The sequence below is a fragment of the Hesperophylax consimilis genome, chromosome 7, assembly GCF_061612785.1.
Source record: "Hesperophylax consimilis isolate HC1 chromosome 7, BYU_Hcon_1.0, whole genome shotgun sequence".
NCBI classification, from domain to species: domain Eukaryota; kingdom Metazoa; phylum Arthropoda; class Insecta; order Trichoptera; family Limnephilidae; genus Hesperophylax; species Hesperophylax consimilis.
In genome coordinates, this window is record NC_142842.1 from 5,508,595 (window position 1) to 5,530,435 (window position 21,841).

Sequence of the window (21,841 nt, forward strand, 5' to 3'; positions counted from 1 at the left end):
CTTCGGAAGATAATTGTGAGAAGGAACACAAAATTTCAATCCACTTGGGATCATAGATTCGAATAAAATAGCCCTCAAAATTCGAAAACAAGTCTTTCGTTGGCGCTTTCTAGAATAATTTTTTTTCATAATTTTATGGTAGATTCAACTTCAGATCATAATTGTGAGAAGGAATACGAAATTTCAATCCATTTGGGACCATACGTCCGGAGAAAACAGCCCTCAAAGTTCGAACCCAAGTCTTTCGATATGGCTAACAAGAATTTTTTTTTTTCAAAAATGTTATTTTACCAAAATTGTATGAAATTTTGAACTTCGGAAGATAATTCTGAGTAGGAATCCATAGTTTCAATTCATTTGGGACCATAGATCCGGAGAAAACGGCTCTCAAAGTTCGAACCCAAGTCTTTCGATGGGGCTTACGAGAATGAAATTTTTTTCAAAAATGTTATTTTACCAAAATTTTATCAGAGATTCAATATTGGAAGATAATTCTGAGTAGGAATCCATAATTTCAATTCATTTGGGACCATAGATCCGAGAAAACGGCCCTCAAAGTTCGAATCCAAGTCTTTCGATGAGGCTAACAGGAATGAAATTTTTTTCAAAAATGTTATTTTACCGAAATTTTGTGAGAGATTCAACATTGAAAGATAATTCTTATTAGAATTACGAAATTTCAATCCATTTGAGACCATAGATCCTGAGAAACCGGCCCTCAAAGTTCGAACCCAAGTCTTTCGATGGGGCTTACGAGAATGAAATATTTAAAAAAAATGTTATTTTACCAAAATTTTATCAGAGATTCAATATTGGAAGATAATTCTGAGTAGGAATCCATAATTTCAATTCATTTGGGACCATAGATCCGAGTAAACGGCCCTCAATGTTCGAACCCAAGTCTTTCGATGGGGCTAACAGGAATGAAATTTTTTTCAAAAATGTTATTTTACCAAAATTTTGTGAGAGATTCAACATTGAAATATAATTCTTATTAGAATTACGAAATTTCAATCCATTTGAGACCATAGATCCTGAGAAACCGGCCCTCAAAGTTCGAACCCAAGTCTTTCGTTGGGGCTTACCAGAATGAAAATTTTTGAAACATGTTATTTTACAAAAATTTTATGAGAAACTCAACTTCGGAAGATAATTTTGAGAAGGAATCCGAAATTTCAATCTATTTGGCAAAATAGATCAGGAGAAAACGGCCTTCAAATTTCAAAACCAAGTCTTTCGTTGGCGCTTATAAGATTATAATTTTTTTCAAAAATGGTTTTTTAACATTATTTAATGGAAGATTCAACTTAAGAACATATTTGTGAGAACGAATAAGAAATTTCAATCCATTTGGGATCATAGATGCGGAGAAAACAGCCCTCAAAATTCGAAAACAAGTCTTTTGTTGGCGCTTTCTAGAATATTTTTTTTTCAAAAATGTTTTTTACCATAATTTTAAGGGAGATTCAACTTCAGATCATAATTGTGAGAAGGAATACGAAATTTCAATCCATTTGGGACCATAGATCCTGAGAAAACGGCCATCAATGTTCGAACCCAAGTCTTTCGATATGGCTTACAAGAATTAATTTTTTTCGAAAATGTTATTTTACCAAAATTGTATGAATGTTTCAACTTCGGAAGATAATTCTGAGTAGGAATCCATAGTTTCAATTCATTTGGGACCATAGATCCTGAGAAAACGGCCATCAATGTTCGAACCCAAGTCTTTCGATATGGCTAACAAGAATTAATTTTTTTCAAAAATTTTTTTTTTACCAAAATTGAATGAATGTTTCAACTTTGGAAGATAATTCTGAGTAGGAATCCATAGTTTCAAACCATTTGGGACCATAGATCCGGAGAAAACGGCCCTCAAAGTTCGAACCCAAGTCTGTCGTTGGGGCTTACATGAATGAAATTTTTTTCAAAAATGTTATTTTACCAAAATTTTATAAGAGATTCAACATCGGAAGATAATTCTGAGTAGGATGGCAAAATTTCAATCCATTTGAGGCCATAGATCCTGAGAAAACGGCCCTCAAAGTTCGAACCCAAGTCTTTCGATGTGGCTTACAAGAAGGAAAAATTTATGAGATACTCAACTTCGGAAGATAATTGTGAGAAGGAACACAAAATTTCAATCCACTTGGGATCATAGATTCGAATAAAATAGCCCTCAAAATTCGAAAACAAGTCTTTCGTTGGCGCTTTCTAGAATAATTTTTTTTCATAATTTTATGGTAGATTCAACTTCAGATCATAATTGTGAGAAGGAATACGAAATTTCAATCCATTTGGGACCATACGTCCGGAGAAAACAGCCCTCAAAGTTCGAACCCAAGTCTTTCGATATGGCTAACAAGAATTTTTTTTTTTCAAAAATGTTATTTTACCAAAATTGTATGAAATTTTGAACTTCGGAAGATAATTCTGAGTAGGAATCCATAGTTTCAATTCATTTGGGACCATAGATCCGGAGAAAACGGCTCTCAAAGTTCGAACCCAAGTCTTTCGATGGGGCTTACGAGAATGAATTTTTTTTCAAAAATGTTATTTTACCAAAATTTTATCAGAGATTCAATATTGGAAGATAATTCTGAGTAGGAATCCATAATTTCAATTCATTTGGGACCATAGATCCGAGAAAACGGCCCTCAAAGTTCGAATCCAAGTCTTTCGATGAGGCTAACAGGAATGAAATTTTTTTCAAAAATGTTATTTTACCGAAATTTTGTGAGAGATTCAACATTGAAAGATAATTCTTATTAGAATTACGAAATTTCAATCCATTTGAGACCATAGATCCTGAGAAACCGGCCCTCAAAGTTCGAACCCAAGTCTTTCGTGTGGGCTTACTAGAATGAAAATTTTTGAAACATGTTATTTTAAAAAATTTTTATGAGAAACTCAACTTCGGAAGATAATTTTGAGAAGGAATCCGAAATTTCAATCTATTTGGCAAAATAGATCCGGAGAAAACAGCCCTCAAAATTCGAAAACAAGTTTTTTGTTGGCGCTTTCTAGAATAATTTTTTTTTCTAAATTGTTTTTTACCATAATTTTATGGTAGATTCAACTTCAGATCATAATTGTGAGAAGGAATACGAAATTTCAATCCATTTGGGACCATAGACAGTTGATACTTGATTAATAATATAAAAGTACCTACGAAGCGTCGTGCTCTGTCAAGCTATCGTTAATAATAGTAAACAACTTTATAATAAATCCGACGGAAGAAAAAACGTAATCGTTGTTAAAAACAACGAAAGTTTAACACGTGGTAGTGTTCTCCAGTGACTTTTTAACATTTTACCATTGTTTTTTTTTTAATAATATAAACTATAAAATTCACTGTATCCCAAACCAAAGTGTTGTGTACAACGGCTAAAGTGCGCGGATTGGCCGCTTTAATTATGAGCTCACCTTTCAGGGCTCCTTTTGGTTGCGTTTGTGTTGTGAATTTGTGATACCCCATGTTTACAATCGAAACTATCTAAATCCTCTGTATTAAATCCTTTTAAAGTGACAATTGTGCGTCGAAAGAGATTACTCTCATCTCGCAAAATACTTTATAGTATACATTTGTGTATTTTTTCTTTTAAATAAAATTATCCAAAACCTACAAAAAAACATATCCGATAATTTCGTGAATAAAACAGAAACTTTTCGGTAAAACCGATTGTGGATTTCGTAGATACATTCATAGTGATAAACTGTTTAAAGTTATTTGTGCTCAATTAGAGCAAATATAAAAAATAAAAAAAAGTGGGTGTGTCAAGCCTACGCAAGACAGAAGTGATACTTCTAGTATTCCTCTCTCTCTATTTTCATTTCATCATCTCTATTTTCTCTCTTAGGTTAGTTTGAAAATTAGAGGTTAAATAATTCAACGACGAAGCATGGATTTGCTTTTTCTAATATTTTCTTATAGATGAATGACGTTCGATTAATGTATAGTTCCAAAAATTTTCAATTTATTCACAAGTATACAATATTACATAAATAACAATATTACAATTAAAAATTACAAAGAAATTACAATGACAATTTACCAATCATGTGCCATTTCCATTGTCAATTTCATGAATATCATTTCCTAATGTCGTGATAATTGGGTTATGGTAACTAAAGTGCGAGATATATACATGAGCACTTAAATCCTTAATGAATCGTGCAAAAGTTTTTGACGGTCTCTGTATGCTTTACAACGTTCTGCTGCCGTTTTAGCTTGAGGTTTGGGAGGCTTTAATTCTTTTTTCCGCTGTCTGTACCGCCTGTTGGCCATTGCTTTGATTGTAACGACATTCCTACATCATATTTCACTGTTAATATAATCTCGCCAATATATTAAACAATCCTATTCCAACAATACTACTATATTGTGAAATATTTATCAACTCTTATAGGTTATATTTACCTTATGTTAATGTCATCACTGTGTGAATCAGACTCTCCTCTTCTTTGGTGATTCTCAGGGGATATTTCCTCTTGTGCCACTGATGTGTTCATCACCTCTATCTCGTCACTACTCATTTTTAACACTGAAATTCTGTACCAAACCGTATGAACCACAATCAATTACGTATTTCACTCGTATTACACTCACGACGCAGTATACTAACCAAGCAGCTGATGCTTGGCGTGGCGCAGTTCGCTGGTGTCTGAGAGAGAGGAAAGAAGAGAAGAGAGAGAACGTTCGTGAGCGGCTCCCCCACCTCAACAAGCGCATATGGTGAGAGAGGGACAGTGAACGGTGAGCGGTGGTGGGGGTACCCGCATTTTCGTGTCGATCCTGACTCGGTTTTACTCCGTCCCCGAAAATCCATTACGCGCCTAAAGAAGTTTCACTTCAAAAATCGTGATATAAAAACTCGATACGGCGACTTTTGAGAGATACGGCGAGCTAGACCGATTGCCCACCTACGAATTTTCAGGCGCAAAGCTGAACATAACCTAATACTTTGTTTCAAACATTGTTTTTTTTTTATGTGTCCTTATAAATTAGTGTTTAATAATGAATCGTCCTAAAAAAAGACAAAGCTCGGTTACGTCATCCAAAGGCTTGGACGTCACCGAAGCGGAATATCCTTGCGCTTCAGGAGTAGATGTGCTCAATGAAACCCAAGCACATTTGACAGCTCTTCAACTTGTGTTAGCAGAGAAGCAATCTAAGGTCTCAAAAGACCAGCAGCTGAGGATCGCTAGAAACGTATCGGAAGTTTTCAGATCCGTATCTCAGCTGTTGTTGGAGCGCGAGACGATGCGTGCGGATTTAGCTACAGTTACAGCACAACTTAGAATGGCAGTAATAAAAATACGCCACGAAAAGAGGGAAAAAAGGCACCTTGAGCAAAAAATCATACAATTAGAGTCTGATCTCGGGCCTGTAATGCGGAGAGTGGCAGTGGCAACGGAGGCTACCCTCTCCTTTGCTGACATCGCCCGAAAACAGCCATATGATGCTCACCAACCCCCACCAATCACTCAACAAGGACATCGCGTCGGACCACCAAGAACCTCCGTTTGCATCTTTCCAACGGATGCGGACGCCACAAAGGACAGTGACGGTACGAAAAAAATGATTGAAGATACAATTCGGCCATCTGAACTAGGCGTTCGGGTCACGGGAATAAAAAAAATAAGAAATAAAGGTATCTTGATCAATACGGCAACCACGGGCGAACAACAAAAGCTATTAAATGCACCTTGCTTCGACAACTCGAGCAAACTGAAGGCCCGACTACCGTCAAAGCGTCTACCGAGACTGATATTCTTTAATGTTCCCCGGGACCTGACCGACGAAGATTTTTTAAGGATGGCTCTCACTGGTATTCCCAACGTTGAAGACATTGAAGAAACTATTGCAGGTTGTAAACTAAGTCACCTGGCTGGTGCTCGCACAGGTAACGCTTGTCACCGTATCTACGCAGTACCCGCTACCGTACGTAAATTTCTAGTCGAGCAAGAGAAAGTATTTATAAGCTGGACTATTTGCCGCGTCCGAGATTTTATTGGCCTTACTGTCTGCACCAAATGCCACATGATTGGTCACTCATACAAGTATTGCAGAGAAACCAAACCCACATGTGGACATTGTGTTCAACAGAATCATACTGGTGAGTCCTGCCCAAATTCCACCATCAAACCAGTTTGCGCGACATGCACCAGATTTGGTAAGCCTGCTGATCACTCAACTGGAGATAGGGACAACTGCCCGGCCTACATCGCTGCACTCAAGAACGACCTTGCAACTATAGATTATGGAGTGTAACATACATGAGCATAAGTGCCTCACCATCGAGAATTATAATCCCGTGACGAACTGTCTACGAATAATGTATATGAACGCGAGAAGCATCCGTAATAAGTTTGATGAGATCGAAGAAAAAGTAAGAAGTTCGCGGTACATTGTACACGTGCTCGTCATTACGGAAACGTGGCTTAAGATTGGAGAGGAAAAGTTTTACTCCCTGAATGGTTACAAAAGTGTTTCTGCTTCTCGCCCCAACGAAGGAGGAGGCGGCGTAGCAATATATGTGATTGATACTATGAAGTGTGCAATTATTGAAAATTTCTCAAATGAAAATTCCTTTTTAGGTATAACCCTTAGTAGCAGTGATAGGAAACCAGTTAACATCTATGCTATCTATCGAAAACCCAACACAAATATGCAGGATTTTCTAATACATCTAGAAAAAACACTGAACGAAAGTAGACAAGATACATTAATATTCGGAGACTTTAACATTGACATATCCATATCCACACACTCTTCATTAAATTTTTGCAACATCTTACAATCTTACAATTTTTCAATACATAACAAAACATTATTTCCCACGAGAGTCACTGATACAGGCTGCACCTTAATAGATCACATCTTATCAAAAAGGCAAAACATTCAGACTACTATATAGAATATTGATGATCCACTTAGTGACCATAATATACTTATTGTTGATTATAAGAACAACTTAAAAAAATGTTTTAATAATAGAACCAAATCGCGGATTACGAGACCTATCATCAACAGTATGTCAGTAAAATCCTATCTTCTTGATAACAATTTCACGATCAACTTAAGCAACTTAGAAGACCCTTTTAAAAGTTTCAATTATCACATTAAAAAGGCAATAGAATCAGGTACAACTACACCAAAAACAGGATTAAGAAGTCGGGTACAACTGAATACTCCGTGGTTCAATTCCAAATTAAATACATTAATCAATGAACGAAACCAGATTCACAAGCAGTGGAAACAAGACCCTGGTAATCTTACTCTTGTAACACTTAAAAAGAGATTGAGAAATACCATTACTAATTATAGGCGAAATCTAAAACACAAATATTATGCGAACAGCTTTCAACAAAACCAAAATAACCCCTCTAAAACCTGGAAAATCATAAACTCTATTCTATCAAACCGAACACATAAACCAACTAACGAAATAGAATCCCTCGTGGTAAATGACTGCGTAATTAAGGATCCGAGCCAAATAGCATCCGCATTTAATGAGTTTTTTCTCTCAATAGGAAAAAAGCTAGCAGCTACCATTCCGTCATTCCCGGATGACTGTAATACCGTATTTGTGGAACCGAAGGCTTGCCAATCCTTGTACATGGCTAGGACAAACAAAGATGAGGTACTGAAGATCATCTCTAAAACTAAGCTGAAAGCAGCACTGGGACTCGATGGAGTAACACCATCAGTTCTTAAGACTTGTAAAGAAGAATTAGCGGGTCACCTTACATAACTTTTTAATTAGTCACTGTCCTCGGGAAAGTTTCCAAATGAATTAAAGCTTGCGAAGATAATACCTATACACATAGGAGACTGTAAAACATGTATCTCTAACTACCGTCCTATATCACTTCTATCGGTTTTTTCAAAAGTATTTGAGACCATAATCAAAGATAGACTCCTAAAATACATATCTGCGAATAATATCCTTACACCACAACAATATGGCTTTCGGAAAAATTCTAGTACTCAATGTGCCGCCTTTGATTTTATCTCCAGCCTTCAACAGTATATAGACCAGGGTGAATATGTGGCAGCCATATTTATAGATCTCAAAAAAGCCTTTGATACGGTCGATCATGAAATACTCTTAAAGAAATTGGAATATTTGGGAATTGTTGGGAAGCCCCTAAATCTCTTCCGAAGCTACTTAGATGATAGATTTTGTCTTGTTGAAGTCAAAGGTGTCTCGAGTGGCTTAGGTAAAATCACATGTGGAGTGCCACAGGGATCAATTCTTGGGCCTCTGCTTTTCTTGCTATATGTCAATGACATAACTAAATGTGGTATCTCTGGAAACCTCCAACTTTATGCGGATGACACTGTAATCTATTATCACAGTACAAGCCTGAGTGACCTGGAGTCTCAAATGAATGTAGATGTCTCAATTCTAGCTAATTGGCTGCGTATTAATAAATTGAGCCTCAATATAAAAAAACGCACTATAGGTAGTGCGTTTTTTTATATTGAGGCTCAATTTATTAATACGCAGCCAATTAGCTAGAATTGAGACATCTACATTCATTTGAGACTCCAGGTCACTAGCCAAGTTAGGACTTTCGGTAATAAGGATTATGTGCCCATGAATATCACACTTGGAACTGAGAAGCTCCAAAATATAGAAGTCACGAAATATTTAGGGCTATTAATAGACTCTAAACTTTCGTGGAATTCCCATGTTGAGCATGTGAAATCTAAAATATCCCCAATAACCGGCGTACTGTACCGACTCCAAGGTCTTCTCTCTACATCTCTACTACGGGCCACATACTATGCGATGATTCACTCCCATCTGAGTTATTTAGTTAGTATCTGGGGCACTATTACTAAAAAACAAATATCAGAAATACAAGTGATTCAAAATCGAGCAATAAGGAATATCTACCGTCTACCGTGGGATACACATATCAAAGATATATATTTAAAGACAAACATACTTCCTTTTACGGTTCTACCTAAATACAATATCACTTGTACAATATTACAAATCATGCATAGATCCTCACACACTAACATCAAACCAGCATTTAATTCAGACATTAGATTCACTCCCATCTGAGTTATTTAGTTAGTATCTGGGGCACTATTACTAAAAAACAAATATCAGAAATACAAGTGATTCAAAATCGAGCAATAAGGAATATCTACCGTCCACCGTGGGATACACATATCAAAGATATATATTTAAAGACAAACATACTTCCTTTTACGGTTCTACCTAAATACAATATCACTTGTACAATATTACAAATCATGCATAGATCCTCACACACTAACATCAAACCAGCATTTAATTCAGACATACACCAGCACAAAACACGGTCCCAAAATCTTATACACCTAGCATCGTCTACCCACACAACAACATTTGGTATTAACTCATTACAATATATTGCATAAAGACAATACAATGCATTACCTAATGAAATAAAGCAATCAGTAACTAACAAAAAAATATTAGTTAAAACGCTTAAAGATTATTTCCTGAAAATGTTTTTAAAAAAGTGAATTTTCGCTCGCTTTCATATGTTGGTTTACTATGTTTCATGTGTATAGATGTCTCTCAGTATTTCTAAAATCTCTATTCTTAACAATGTATTTTTCTTTTTTTTTTCGACAATGCACTTTTCCTTTTTTATTTATTTTTCTTTTACTTTTCAATATGTTGTATTTTTTTTAAAAGTGTAAAATCCTTGTAAAATGTATTTTATGTGTCTGTACTTCCCGTAATGAGTTTTATCTCAACTCATTGGGAATAATGTGTTACTTACCATGTTTTTTGTAATACATTATAAATAAATAAATAAAAAAAGGAAATAGATCTTGAGAAAACGGCCATCAATGTTCGAACCCAAGTCTTTCTATATGGCTTACAAGAATTAATTTTTTTCGAAAATGTTATTTTACCAAAATTGTATGAATGTTTCAACTTCGGAAGATAATTCCGAGTAGGAATTCATAGTTTCAATTCATTTGGGACCATAGATCCTGAGAAAACGGCCATCAATGTTCGAACCCAAGTCTTTCGATATGGCTAACAAGAATTAATTTTTTTCAAAAATGTTATTTTACCGAAATTGAATGAATGATTCAACTTCGGAAGATAATTCTGAGTAGGAATCCATAGTTTCAATTCATTTGGAACCATAGATCCGGAGAAAACGGCCCTCAAAGTTCGAAAACAAGTCTTTCGTTGGCGCTTACTAGAATAATTTTTTTTCAAAAATGTTTTTTTACCATAATTTTACGGTAGATTTAAACTTCAGAACATAATTGTAAGAAGGAATACTAAATTTCAATCCATTTGGGACCATAGATCCTGAAAAAACGGCCATCAATATTCGAACTTAAGACTTTAGTCGGGTTTACTAGCATAAATTTTTTTTCAAAAATGTTATTTTATTAAAAATTTAATGACACATTGAACTTCAGAAGATAATTCTGAGTAGGAATACGAAATTTCAATTCATTTGGGACCATAGATACGGAGAAAACGGCCCTCAAAGTTCGAACCCAAGTCTTTCGATGGGGCTTACAAGGATGAAATTTTTTTCAAAAATGATATTTTCCAAAATTGTATGAGAGATTCACATCGGAAGATAATTTTAAGTAGGATTACGAAATTTTAATCCATTTGAGACCATAGATCCGGAGAAAACGGCCCTCAGAGTTCGAACGCAAGTCTTTTGATGGGGCTTACGAGAGTGAAATTTTTTTCAAAAAAGTTATTTTACAAAAATTTTATGAGAGACTAAACTCCGGAAGATATTTCTGAGTAGGAATCCATAATTTCAATCCATTTGGGACAATAGATCCAAGAAAACGGCCCTCAATGTTCGAACCCAAGTCTTTCGATGGAGCTAACAGGAATGAATTTTTTTTCAAAAATGATATTTTACCAAAATTTTGAGAGAGATTCAACATCGAAAGATAATTCTTAGTAGGATTACGTAATTTCAATCCATTTGAGACCATAGATCCTGAGAAAACGGCCCTCAAAGTTCGAACCCAAGTCTTTCGATGGGGCTTACTAGAATGAAAATTTTTGAAACACGTTATTTTACAAAATTTTTATGAGAGACTCAACTTCGGAAGATAATTTTGAGAAGGAATCCGAAATTTCAATCTATTTGGCAAAACAGATCCGGAGAAAACGGCCTTCAAATTTCAAAATCAAGTCTTTCGTTGGCGCTTATAAGATTTTATTTTTTTTCAAAAATGATTTTTTACCATAATTATATGGTAGATTCAACTTGAGATCATATTTGTGAGAAGGAATAAGAAATTTCAATCCATTTGGGATCATAGATCCGGAGAAAACGGCCCTCAAAGTTCGAAGCCAAGCCTTTTGATGGGGCTTACAGGAATGAATTTTTTTTCAAAAATGTTATTTTACTAAAATTTTGTGAGAGATTCAACATCGGAAGATAATTTTAAGTAGGCTTACGAAATTTCAATCCATTTGAGACCATAGATCCTGAGAAAACGGCCCTCAAAGTTCGAACCCAAGTCTTTCGTTGGGGCTTTCAAGAATGAATTTTTTTACAAAAATGTTATTTTACCTTTATTTTATGGGAGATTCAACTTCAGAACATAATTCTGAGTAGGAATCAATATTTTCAATCCATTTGGGACCATAGATCCGGAGAAAACAGCCCTCAAAGTTCGAACCCAAGTTTTTCGATATGGCTTACTAGGATAATTTTTTTCAAAAATGTTATTTTACCAAAATTGTATGTGAGATTCAACTTCGGAAGATAATTCTTAGATGGCATACGAAATTTCAAACCATTTGAGACCACAGATCCGGAGAAAACGGCTTCCAAATTTCGATCCCAAGTCTTTTGTTGGCGCTTATTTGAATATAATTTTTTTCAAAAATGTTTTTTCTCCATTATTTTATTGGAGATTAAACTTCAGAACATAATTCTGAGTAGGAATCCATATTTTCAATTCATTTGGGACCATAGATCCTGAAAAAACGGCATTCAAAGTTCGAACCCAAGTCTTTCGATTGGGCTTAAAAGAATGAATTTTTTTCAAAAATGCTATTTTACAAAAATTTTTTGAAAGACTCAACTTTGGAAGATAATTCTGAGTAGGAATCCATAATTTCAATCCATTTGAGACCATAGATCCTGAGAAAACGGCCCTCAAAGTTCGAACCCAAGTCTTTCTTTGGGGCTTACAAGTATGAAATTTTTCCAAAAATGCTATTTTACAAAAATTTTTTGAAAGACTCAACTTTGGAAGATAATTTTGAGTAGGAATCCGAAATTTCAATCCATTTGGCAACACAGATCTGGAGAAAACGGCCCTCTAAGTTCGAACCCAAGTCTTTCGATGGGGCTTACAGGAATGAAATTTTTTTCAAAAATGTTATTTTACAAAATAACAAATTTTACTAAAATTTTGTGAGAGATTCAACATTGGAAGATAATTTTAAGTAGGATTACGAAATTTCAATCCATTTGAGACCATAGATTCGGAGAAAACGGCTATCAAATTTCAAACCAAAGACTTTCGTTGCCGCTTATTAGAATATTATTTTTTTCAAATTTTTTTTTCCATAATTTTATGGGAGATTAAAATTTGGAAGATAATTCTGAGTAGGAATACGAAATTTCAATACATTTGGGACCATACACCCGGAGAAAACGGCGCTCAAAGTTCGAACCCAAGTCTGTCGTTGGGGCTTTTCTAAGAATGAAATTTTTTACAAAAATGTTATTTTACCAAAATTTTATGAGAGATTCAACATCGCAAGATAATTCTGAGTAGGATGGCGAAATTTCAATCTATTTTTAGGCCATAGATCCTGAGAAAACGGCCCTCAAAGTTCGAACCCAAGTCTTTCGATGTGGCTTACAAGAAGGAAATTTTTTTCAAACATGTTATTTTACAAAAATTTTATGAGAGACTCAACTTCGGAAGATAATTGTGAGAAGGAATACAAAATTTCAATCCATTTAGGATCATAGTTTTCGAACTCAAAGTTCGAAAACAAGTCTTTCGTTGGCGCTTACTAGAATAATTGTGGTCATGATCTAACTTCATAAAGTTTGTCGGTAGAATCGATATTTTAATTGTCATCCAAATGTAAATTACTCTTGACATCACGATTGGTTTATCCGGTCATGCATGACCTAACAAAAAGATTTGTAATGCTTCATATAGAGACCATTACATTTCCTTACGAGGTAACCTACGATATCCAGTTTACAATAAAAATCCTGTAAATTTTATTTATCTTATTGTTAGTCAATGGTGTATTTATTTTGTTTTTTAATAAATAAAGCCTGATGACACTGCCCAAAATCAAACGATTTTCGTCATGGCGTCGCCCAACCCGGACTATCAAAAGGTGTCGTGGCCAAACCCATGAACAACCTGATAAACACATAAGAAACGATGAGATAAGAAGAAGAGGCCCGATGGGTGAATAAATCTCGCAAGTGAAAACATGGCTAGACTCAAACATACTTACACTTAACATATCAAAGACAAAATTCACAACATACAGTATAAATAGCACGGGACAGCCAAAAAACAATACAAACACCATAAAAATACACGAATGTTTAAACACCAACATCTGCGATTGCCCTCCTCTAGAAAAAACAGAACAAATAAAGTATCTAGGAATCGTAATTGACCATAACCTTAGATGGATACCTCACATCAAACATATCACAAATAAACTTCTCAAAACAATCCACATTTTCCTTAACATAAGAAACATATATAAAATAAAACAATTGAAAACAATATATTTTGCACTCTGCCAATCAATAATAGAATATGGAATTATTGATTGGGGAGGAGCAACAAACTCGGCTATCAATTACATAGAAACCGCACAGAAAACGATCTTAAAGGTAATACTAAAAAAACATAGACTGACCGATACAGACCAAATATTCAACAGCTGTGACGTACTAGATATACGCCAATTATACGTTAAAACACTACTAAACTACATTTTTAACAAAAAAAAAAAATTTCAACATATACAAAATAACACTAACAGACCAGTTAGACAAGCGTACAAAGAAAACATTAAAACTCCAACAGTAAATTTGTGCCAGACGTAATGTGCGACACACAAGACTGTAAACAGGGCGGTGATCCCAATCCGTGGAGGCGTATGATGCCTTCCTTCAGTGGCGTGGAGGGGTAGAACGGGGCGTCTCTGTAGCCGTTGTAGCTGGTCCGATGCTAGTACTCGTCCTTGCTGTAGAGTCCGGGTCTTTCGTAGGGGCAGAGAGGTCCGGGGTGAGGCGAGGGTCAGAAGAAGAAGAGAAGGCGAGTAGAGTCAGAAGTCGGAGCGAGGTAGAAGGCAGAGCAGAGAGAAGTGTAGAGCTGGTGGAGGTTGCTGGATATCTAATTTTTCAAGGGACTGTTGCCCGTTTTATAGGACCCCGGCGGCCTTCGCTGGCTGAGCGACGCTCACACGGGCCCGCTTTCTCTTTGATTCCTGGAATCGAAGCCCGTGTTTGTGGCGCGCCCGCGGCTCGCCGCCGGGTTGGCTACCGCCTCTCGGCCGGTAATTTTGGGCTCGTGGTCGAACGCGACCACGGCCTCTCTTTGTTCAGACACGATCTTCAGAATCGCGCTTGGGGAACGTTCTGACGGCGAAGCACCTCGCACGCCACGACGGCGCACGGCCCCTTGCTTCGGGCCGGGGCCGAACGTTCCCTCTCGTATAAGCACGACTCTAATAATCGTGCCCGAATTAAATGATCTCATGATTGTACCAGCTCTAACAATACTTCTCTGCCCGTATACCTCTATCCAAGCTCCGACGTTTCATTTATTGATAACATTTTCATTTTACATTGCTTCATACATTTACATCTTTATACATTTTATACAATTTTATTTCTTTAGGACAGTTAGGATTCATTCAATTTTATTCCACAATTCTATATTTATCTTATTATCCTAATCGTGGGTGACCGCGGCCGAGCCCGGAGCAGTACGTCCGTCACACTCCCCCCGTGGAGCTCGGCTACACCCATTTTAGCGGGAGGCGTGCTGCGACTTGGTGCGGCGTGGTCCCCGGCGTCCAGTCCCCCTGAGGTGGCGAGTTCGTCGGGGCGGCGTCTGGACAGGTCCTTTGTATGTGTCCTTGGAGGCGGGATCACAGGCCGGCAGGAGGACCGCGATCTTAACTGCCGGTCTGACATAGGTCCCCGTGCTGGTTTTGACCTTCACGGTCCTGACCTGTCCGTCCGGGGCTGGAGTGGCCTCGAGGATCCGTCCCCGTGGCCAGCTGTTGCGGGGCAGCGCCGGGTCCGCAATCAGCACCAGGTCGTCCTTTTGTAGGGGCTGCACTGGCTGCTGCCACTGCTTCCTGGCGGCGAGAGTAGGCAGATACTCGCGGACCCAACGCCTCCAAAACATGTCCGCGAGCTGTTGGCCGATCCTCCACTGCTTCCTGAGGCAGACCTCTTCCTCGGCCGCCCCGTACATGGCCAGGTGGGGCCGCCTCCCCGTTGAGCCCATGAGGAAGTGATTGGGCGTCAGCGGTTCCTCGTCTCTGGGGTCGACCGATAGGTGGGTGAGCGGTCGGGAGTTAACGGTGTACTCCGCTTCAGCCAGCGCCGTTAGGAGGGTCTCCTCTCTTGGCGCTCTCGCTTTGAGCGTAGCTGAGAGCGCCCGCTTAACAGAGCGTACGAGCCGCTCCCAAGCTCCCCCCATGTGGGGACTGCGGGGCGGGATGAAGCTCCACTCCATCCCTTGGGTGGTCGCATAGTTTTGGACCCTTGGGTCCCGACAGATGTCTTCCACGGCGTCCCTCAGTTCCTTGTCCGCGCCGTGGAAGTTGGTTCCGTTGTCGGACATCAGGGTCGCCGGCTGGCCTCGCCTTGCCGACATTCTTTGAATTGCCATTATGGCAGAGTCGGCACTTAGTGCGGTGGCCAACTCCAGATGCACCGCCCTCGTCGACAGGCACGTGAAGAGGGCGACGTATCGCTTTTCCTTCCGGCGCCCGATGGTTACCTCTAGGGGCCCAAAGTAGTCCATCCCACAGTTGGTGAAGGGCCGCACATGCCGTGCAAGCCGGGATGCTGGTAGGGGTGCCATCATGGGGGGAGACGGCTTGCCCCGCCGCATTTTACAAGCGGGGCACATGTGTTTTATGCGGCGGAGAACTGAGCGCAGCTTTAAGATGTGGAAGCTGGTGCGCAGTTCGGCCATCGTCGTCTCCACACTCGCATGATCGGCTCGGGTGTGGTATTGTTGCACAAGCAGCCGGGTGTAGCTGTCACCACCGTCCAGGATTATGGGTGACTCGGGTACTCCCTTCACTCCCTTGACTCTCGAGCCCATTCTGAGCACCCCGTTGTGGATGTGGGGTGCGAGGGAGACGAGGCGACTGCTGCTGGGCACGGCCTGCCCCGAGTGGAGCTGGCGTAGCTCTGCTCCAAAGGTTGCTCCCTGGGAGTGCCTTATCCACCGCCATTCTGCGGCCCGGAGCTCCTGCAGGACTAGGGGGCCCTCGGCTGGCCTAGCGGGTCCCTGGCGGCATCGCCGAATGAACCGCAGCATCCATGCTGTGGCCCGGATCAATCGGTTCCAGGACGAGAACCGCAGGATGGAGGGCAGCCCATCCTCCACGGCGAGAGTAAGGCCCACGAAATTTGGCCGCCTTTCCAAATTCTCGTCACCCGGCTGTTGGCTCTGCCGTTCCTGGGGCCATTGGTTACTCGGCGCTGTCAGGAAGGAAGGGCCGGTGAACCACCTTCCACTCTGGGTGAGGTCCGGTTCCTCCAGGTCCCGGGTTCCGATGTCGGCTGGGTTCAGCTTGGTAGGGACCCAGCGCCAGCTGGCGATGTCGCACAGCTCGTCAATCTCCCCCAACCTGTTTGCCACAAAGGTGGAGTAGCTGCGGGGGTCCGTACGGAGCCAGCACAGCACCGTGGTGGAGTCAGTCCAGTACGAGGTGGAGGTGATAGGAGCCTGGCATTCCCTTCGAAGAGTGTCAGCCAGGCGGGCAGCCATGAGCGCAGCCTGCAGCTCGAGGCGGGGAATGGAGAGCGGTTTCAGCGGTGCCACCTTGCACTTGCTGGACAAAAATGTGGCGGTGCTGCTTCCCTCTCCCGTAGTCTCCACTAGATAGGCCACGGTACAGCAGGCTGCCTCAGACGCATCGCAGAAGAGGTGTAGAGCGAAGGAGTGGGCCTTGCTCAGCAGGCAACGCCGCGGTATGCGGATGCTCAGGCCTTGGAGCATTTTGATCCACTCGGCCCACCTTGCTGCGTGCGCCTCGTGGATGCGCTCATCCCAGCCGACGCTGGACCTCCAGACATCCTGCAGGAGAATTTTTGACCGCACCGTGAGGCAGGCTACGAAGCCCACGGGGTCAAACACCCTCATGACCGTGCTCAGCAGCTGCCTCTTGGTTGGGTGCCGGATGAGCTCGGCCTTCTCCGTCTCCTTGAACTCATACATGAATGTATCGTTGACGGGATCCCACGACAGGCCGAGCACCTTCTCGGTTTCACAGGCGCCGCTGCTGATGGCTATGGCCGCCTTGGCCCTCTTCTCTGCCGGCACGCTTTGGATTGCAGCGGGTGCGTTGGAGGCCCAGCTTGCCAGGTGGAAGCCTCCCCGGGATAGGAGGGTGCTGACGCCTTGTACCAGCGCCGCAGCCTCGCTCACGGAATCGGCGGCGTCCAGGTAGTCGTCCATGTAGAATTTAGAACGCACTGCTGCGGCGGCGGCGGGGAATTCTGCGGCGCCTTGGTCGGCCACCCTGTTGCGGACATATTGCGCGCTGCTGGGAGAGCAAGTGGCCCCAAACATCATTGAGGACAGCTTGTATGTGGTCGCTGCCTCTAGTGGACCGGCTCGCCATAAGAAGTATTGCGCTATTTGGTCCTCCGCTTTTATTTTGATGCGGAGGAACATCTCCTCTATGTCGGCGGCTATGGCGATCTTGCCCTCCCGGAACCTCAACAGGTTGCCCAACAGGGATGACAGCAGGTCGGGCCCGGTTAACAGCCGGTCGTTCAAAGAGGTTCCCCGGCAGCGGCTGGCGGCGTCAAAAACAACTCGCAATTTCCCGGGGCTGTTCGGGTTGGTGACCGCGAAGTGGGGCAGGTACCACCTCCGCCGTGACGGTACGCTAGCCTCGGCGTCGGGTACCTTTACTGCGTACCCGCGCTCTATCAGGTGCGAAATTTTGGCCGCGTACGCTGCCGCCAGTGCGGGGTCGCTTTTCAAGCGCTTCTCGAGGGCGTTGAGGCGGTTTACGGCGCACTGCCGGTTGTCGGGCAGCCACACGTCGTCCTCTCTCCACAGCAGCCCGGTCTCCCACCGACCCGAGTCCAGCGGGCGCGTTGTTTGTTCCATTATGCGCTCGGCGCGGCGTATGTCGGCGGACACCCGGCTCACTGCGGTCACGCCCAGCGAGTCAACGGAAAAGTGCCTTCGTATGAGCTCGCTGATTTCGCCCATTTCAGCCGTCTCGCCGATCACGTTTAGCGTGGTACCGCTATCCACGTCCCGCCGGGTGCCCCCATGTTGAATCCAGCCGAGCGCCGTCCGTGACGTCATGCGGCCGCCATCCTCTTCTTGGACCTCCCGTGACACGATCAAATGAACATTGTCCTGGCCGATTAATAGCCGTGGTTTCACTTGCCGGCGGCCGGCCACTGTTTGTCGCGGGAGGTCTAGGTCGGACACCGTGTGAGCCACCATCGCGTATTCACAGCCGTCACCGCGCACTGACAACTTGACCCGCTGCGACTTGGCATCCGACGAACACATGCCGTTGGCGCCGTGAATGCGCAGGCCGCGGATCGGCCCCGCGGCCCCAACAATGTCTGCCACTTCGGCGTCAACGAGGGTCACCGTCGAGCCCTCGTCGAGCAGCGCGTGCACGGTCACTTGGCCCCCGGGGCCGCACAATGTCACAGGTAACACTTTAAGCAGCACCTTTCCCGATTGGTCCCAGGTGTTTGTCACTGTCTGCGCCTCGGGGCCGCGAGCGTAAGCGGCGTCGTGCAGTAGGCGATGGTGGGGAACCCGGCACGTTCCCACCCCGCAGTTGACACGGTATTTACACGTTTTAGTTTGGTGCACACCGTCCAAGCACTTAAAACATATCCGGGCCCCTTTCACCAACTCCCATCGCGCACCCACTGTTTCACTCGCGAACTTGGGGCACCGGAATAACTTGTGCGTAGCGTCTTTGCACAGTGTGCACTTCACTTCACTGCGGGGTTCCGGCCGCTCGTCGGTAACGAAAACGTTGTCGCGGTGCGGGCGGGCGGCCCGCGGATGCTCGGCCATGCTCGGACGCGCTGCTCGGCCGCTATCGGTGAGGCCCGACCGCGGCACCGCGTTGGTCAGCCGCTTCAGGAACCCGGCGAGCTGCACCACGGTGGCGGCCTGGGCCTGGTCGGCCACCCTGTCCAACCATGAGAGGCGGAGGGCGAGAGGCATCTTCGACGCGATCTCGCTGAGTAGGGCGGGGTTGGAGAGGTAGTCGCTCCTCAGATTTCCCAGTGAGGCGACCACGTTCTGTACCGCTCCGGAAAACTCTACCAGAGCTTCGGTAGATGCATCCTCCGGCAGCCGAGTGAGCCGCCTTATTTTGTCAAACATGACAGTGGCGATGGAGTGCGCGCCCCCAAATCGGTGCTCCAGGACGTCCATGATTTCCGGCACCTGCGCCGGGTCCAGGAGGAGAGGGCTGACGGCTTCGCGCGCCTTTCCCTTCAAGGCACGCTGCAGCCGCATCAAATTCTCGGCCGCCGTCATCCCGCAGGTAGCCGTCGACTGCAGGAACTGTGCCTTCCAGGCCTGCCACTCTATGGCGTCGCCCGCGTAAGGCGGCAGGTCCTTGGCGCTGGACTGCCGGGCGATGAGCGACGCCATCCGCTCATCCTCGGGGTGGGAGCGGGGTGTACCGCCGGCCTGGGACTGCCGGAGGGCGTCGGCAAACATGGCCGTCACCTGGGCGAGAGGGACACTCCCCTGGTTCACCCAGTCCCGCGTCTGCCTTGCTGCCTCGTCTGCGCGGTTGAACGCCCCGTATCCGTCCATGTGGGGCTGCGGTGGCGAGTCCGTCACACCGGGATAGCCATACTGCGGCTCCGGTCCACCTCGCAGCGTCGCGACGCCTGGGGAAGCGCCGTCCGTGAGTGGATGCGTCGCCTGGTTGTCCGTCCCGGTTTGAGCCCTCACTGCATGGCCAGTGGTTTGCGCCTCCGCTGCGTAGGTCCGAGGCGCGCCCGGGGGCGTCGGTCCGTAACCCAGCTGCGGCGCAGTGGTGTGCGTCTCCGCTGAGTAGCCAGGACGCGGTGCAGTGGTGTGCGTCTCCGCTGAGTAGCCAGGACGCGGCGCAGTGGTGTGCGTCTCCGCTGAGTAGCCAGGACGCGGCGCGGCGGTGTGTGTCTCCGCTGAGTAGCCAGGGCGCGGCGCAGCGGTGTGTGTCTCCGCTGAGTAGCCAGGGCGCGGCGCAGTGGTGTGCGCCTCCGCTGAGTAGCCAGGACGCGGCGCAGTGGTGTGCGCCTCCGCTGAGTAGCCAGGACGCGGCGCAGCGGTGTGCGTCTCCGCTGAGTAGCCAGGGCGCGGCGCAGTGGTGTGCGCCTCCGCTGAGTAGCCAGGACGCGGCGCAGCGGTGTGTGTCTCCGCTGAGTAGCCCAGGTTCCGCCCGAGGCCGCTAGATGGCGCCGCCGTCGGTGGGTACTCTGCCCGTGGAGCTGTGGCGCGCGTCTCCGCTGCGTGGTCCGGGTCTCGCCCGAAGCCGCTAGATGGCGCCGCCGTCGTCCGGTACTCCGCCCGTGGAGCTGGGGCGCGCGTCTCCGCTGCGTAGTCCGGATCTCGCCCGAAGCCGCTAGATGGCGCCGCCGTCATCGGGTACTCCGCCCGTGGAGCTGGGGCGTGCGTCTCCGGTTGCCAGGCTGCAGGGGAAGCGGTCCGCGGGAGGCCCTTCAGCGTGGCGATCAATTCGGCAATCTGTCGGGCGCTGTCCTCCTGCAGCTTCTGGTTGCGCCGCCTCTCAGCTCGTAGCTCGAGCTGCACCTGCCGGAGCGTGTCCTCGCTCGAAGCTTCGCTTCTCGACGAGGCGTCGGCCATGGCAGGGGGCGTCTGTGGTGGTGACGCGTCGGAGGGGCCAGCCAGAAGTTCCGCTTGGGGGTCAGAGGGGGCCAGGGGGGCGGTAGGCCGGAGTCCGGGGGGCGCGGCTGCGGCCGCCCCGGTTGGTGTGGGATCATCGCTTCCTTGCGATGAGTCCCCGTCAGCGCTGTTCTTCCCAGAGCGCAGTGAAGGTGACATCTTCCACGGAGAGATCCGGCTCGAAGGACCACTTATGTGCCAGACGTAATGTGCGACACACAAGACTGTAAACAGGGCGGTGATCCCAATCCGTGGAGGCGTATGATGCCTTCCTTCAGTGGCGTGGAGGGGTAGAACGGGGCGTCTCTGTAGCCGTTGTAGCTGGTCCGATGCTAGTACTCGTCCTTGCTGTAGAGTCCGGGTCTTTCGTAGGGGCAGAGAGGTCCGGGGTGAGGCGAGGGTCAGAAGAAGAAGAGAAGGCGAGTAGAGTCAGAAGTCGGAGCGAGGTAGAAGGCAGAGCAGAGAGAAGTGTAGAGCTGGTGGAGGTTGCTGGATATCTAATTTTTCAAGGGACTGTTGCCCGTTTTATAGGACCCCGGCGGCCTTCGCTGGCTGAGCGACGCTCACACGGGCCCGCTTTCTCTTTGATTCCTGGAATCGAAGCCCGTGTTTGTGGCGCGCCCGCGGCTCGCCGCCGGGTTGGCTACCGCCTCTCGGCCGGTAATTTTGGGCTCGTGGTCGAAC

At 44.7% G+C, this 21,841-nt stretch overlaps 1 protein-coding gene across 1 annotated transcript; it reads right to left on the bottom strand.

Moving 5' to 3' along the window:
* Window positions 1–15,046: 15,046 nt before the first annotated feature.
* On the bottom strand, window positions 15,047–21,316 carry LOC149422207 (uncharacterized). Its single transcript, XM_089633549.1, has 2 exons — window positions 20,644–21,316; window positions 15,047–20,361 (listed from the first exon to the last, which is right to left on the bottom strand). The coding sequence occupies exons 1-2, from the start codon at window positions 21,314–21,316 to the stop codon at window positions 15,047–15,049; spliced, it is 5,988 nt and encodes a 1,995-aa protein (XP_089489675.1).
* Between the last annotated feature and the right edge of the window lie 525 nt (window positions 21,317–21,841).

Coding starts and splice junctions, on each gene's coding strand:
- LOC149422207 (XM_089633549.1), bottom strand. CDS start 21,316: ATGTCACCTTCACTGCGCTCTGGGAAGAACAGCGCTGACGGGGACTCA. Junction 20,362..20,643: donor CACCGCTGCGCCGCGTCCTG/GCTACTCAGCGG, acceptor CTGGCTACTCAG/CGGAGACGCACACCACTGCA.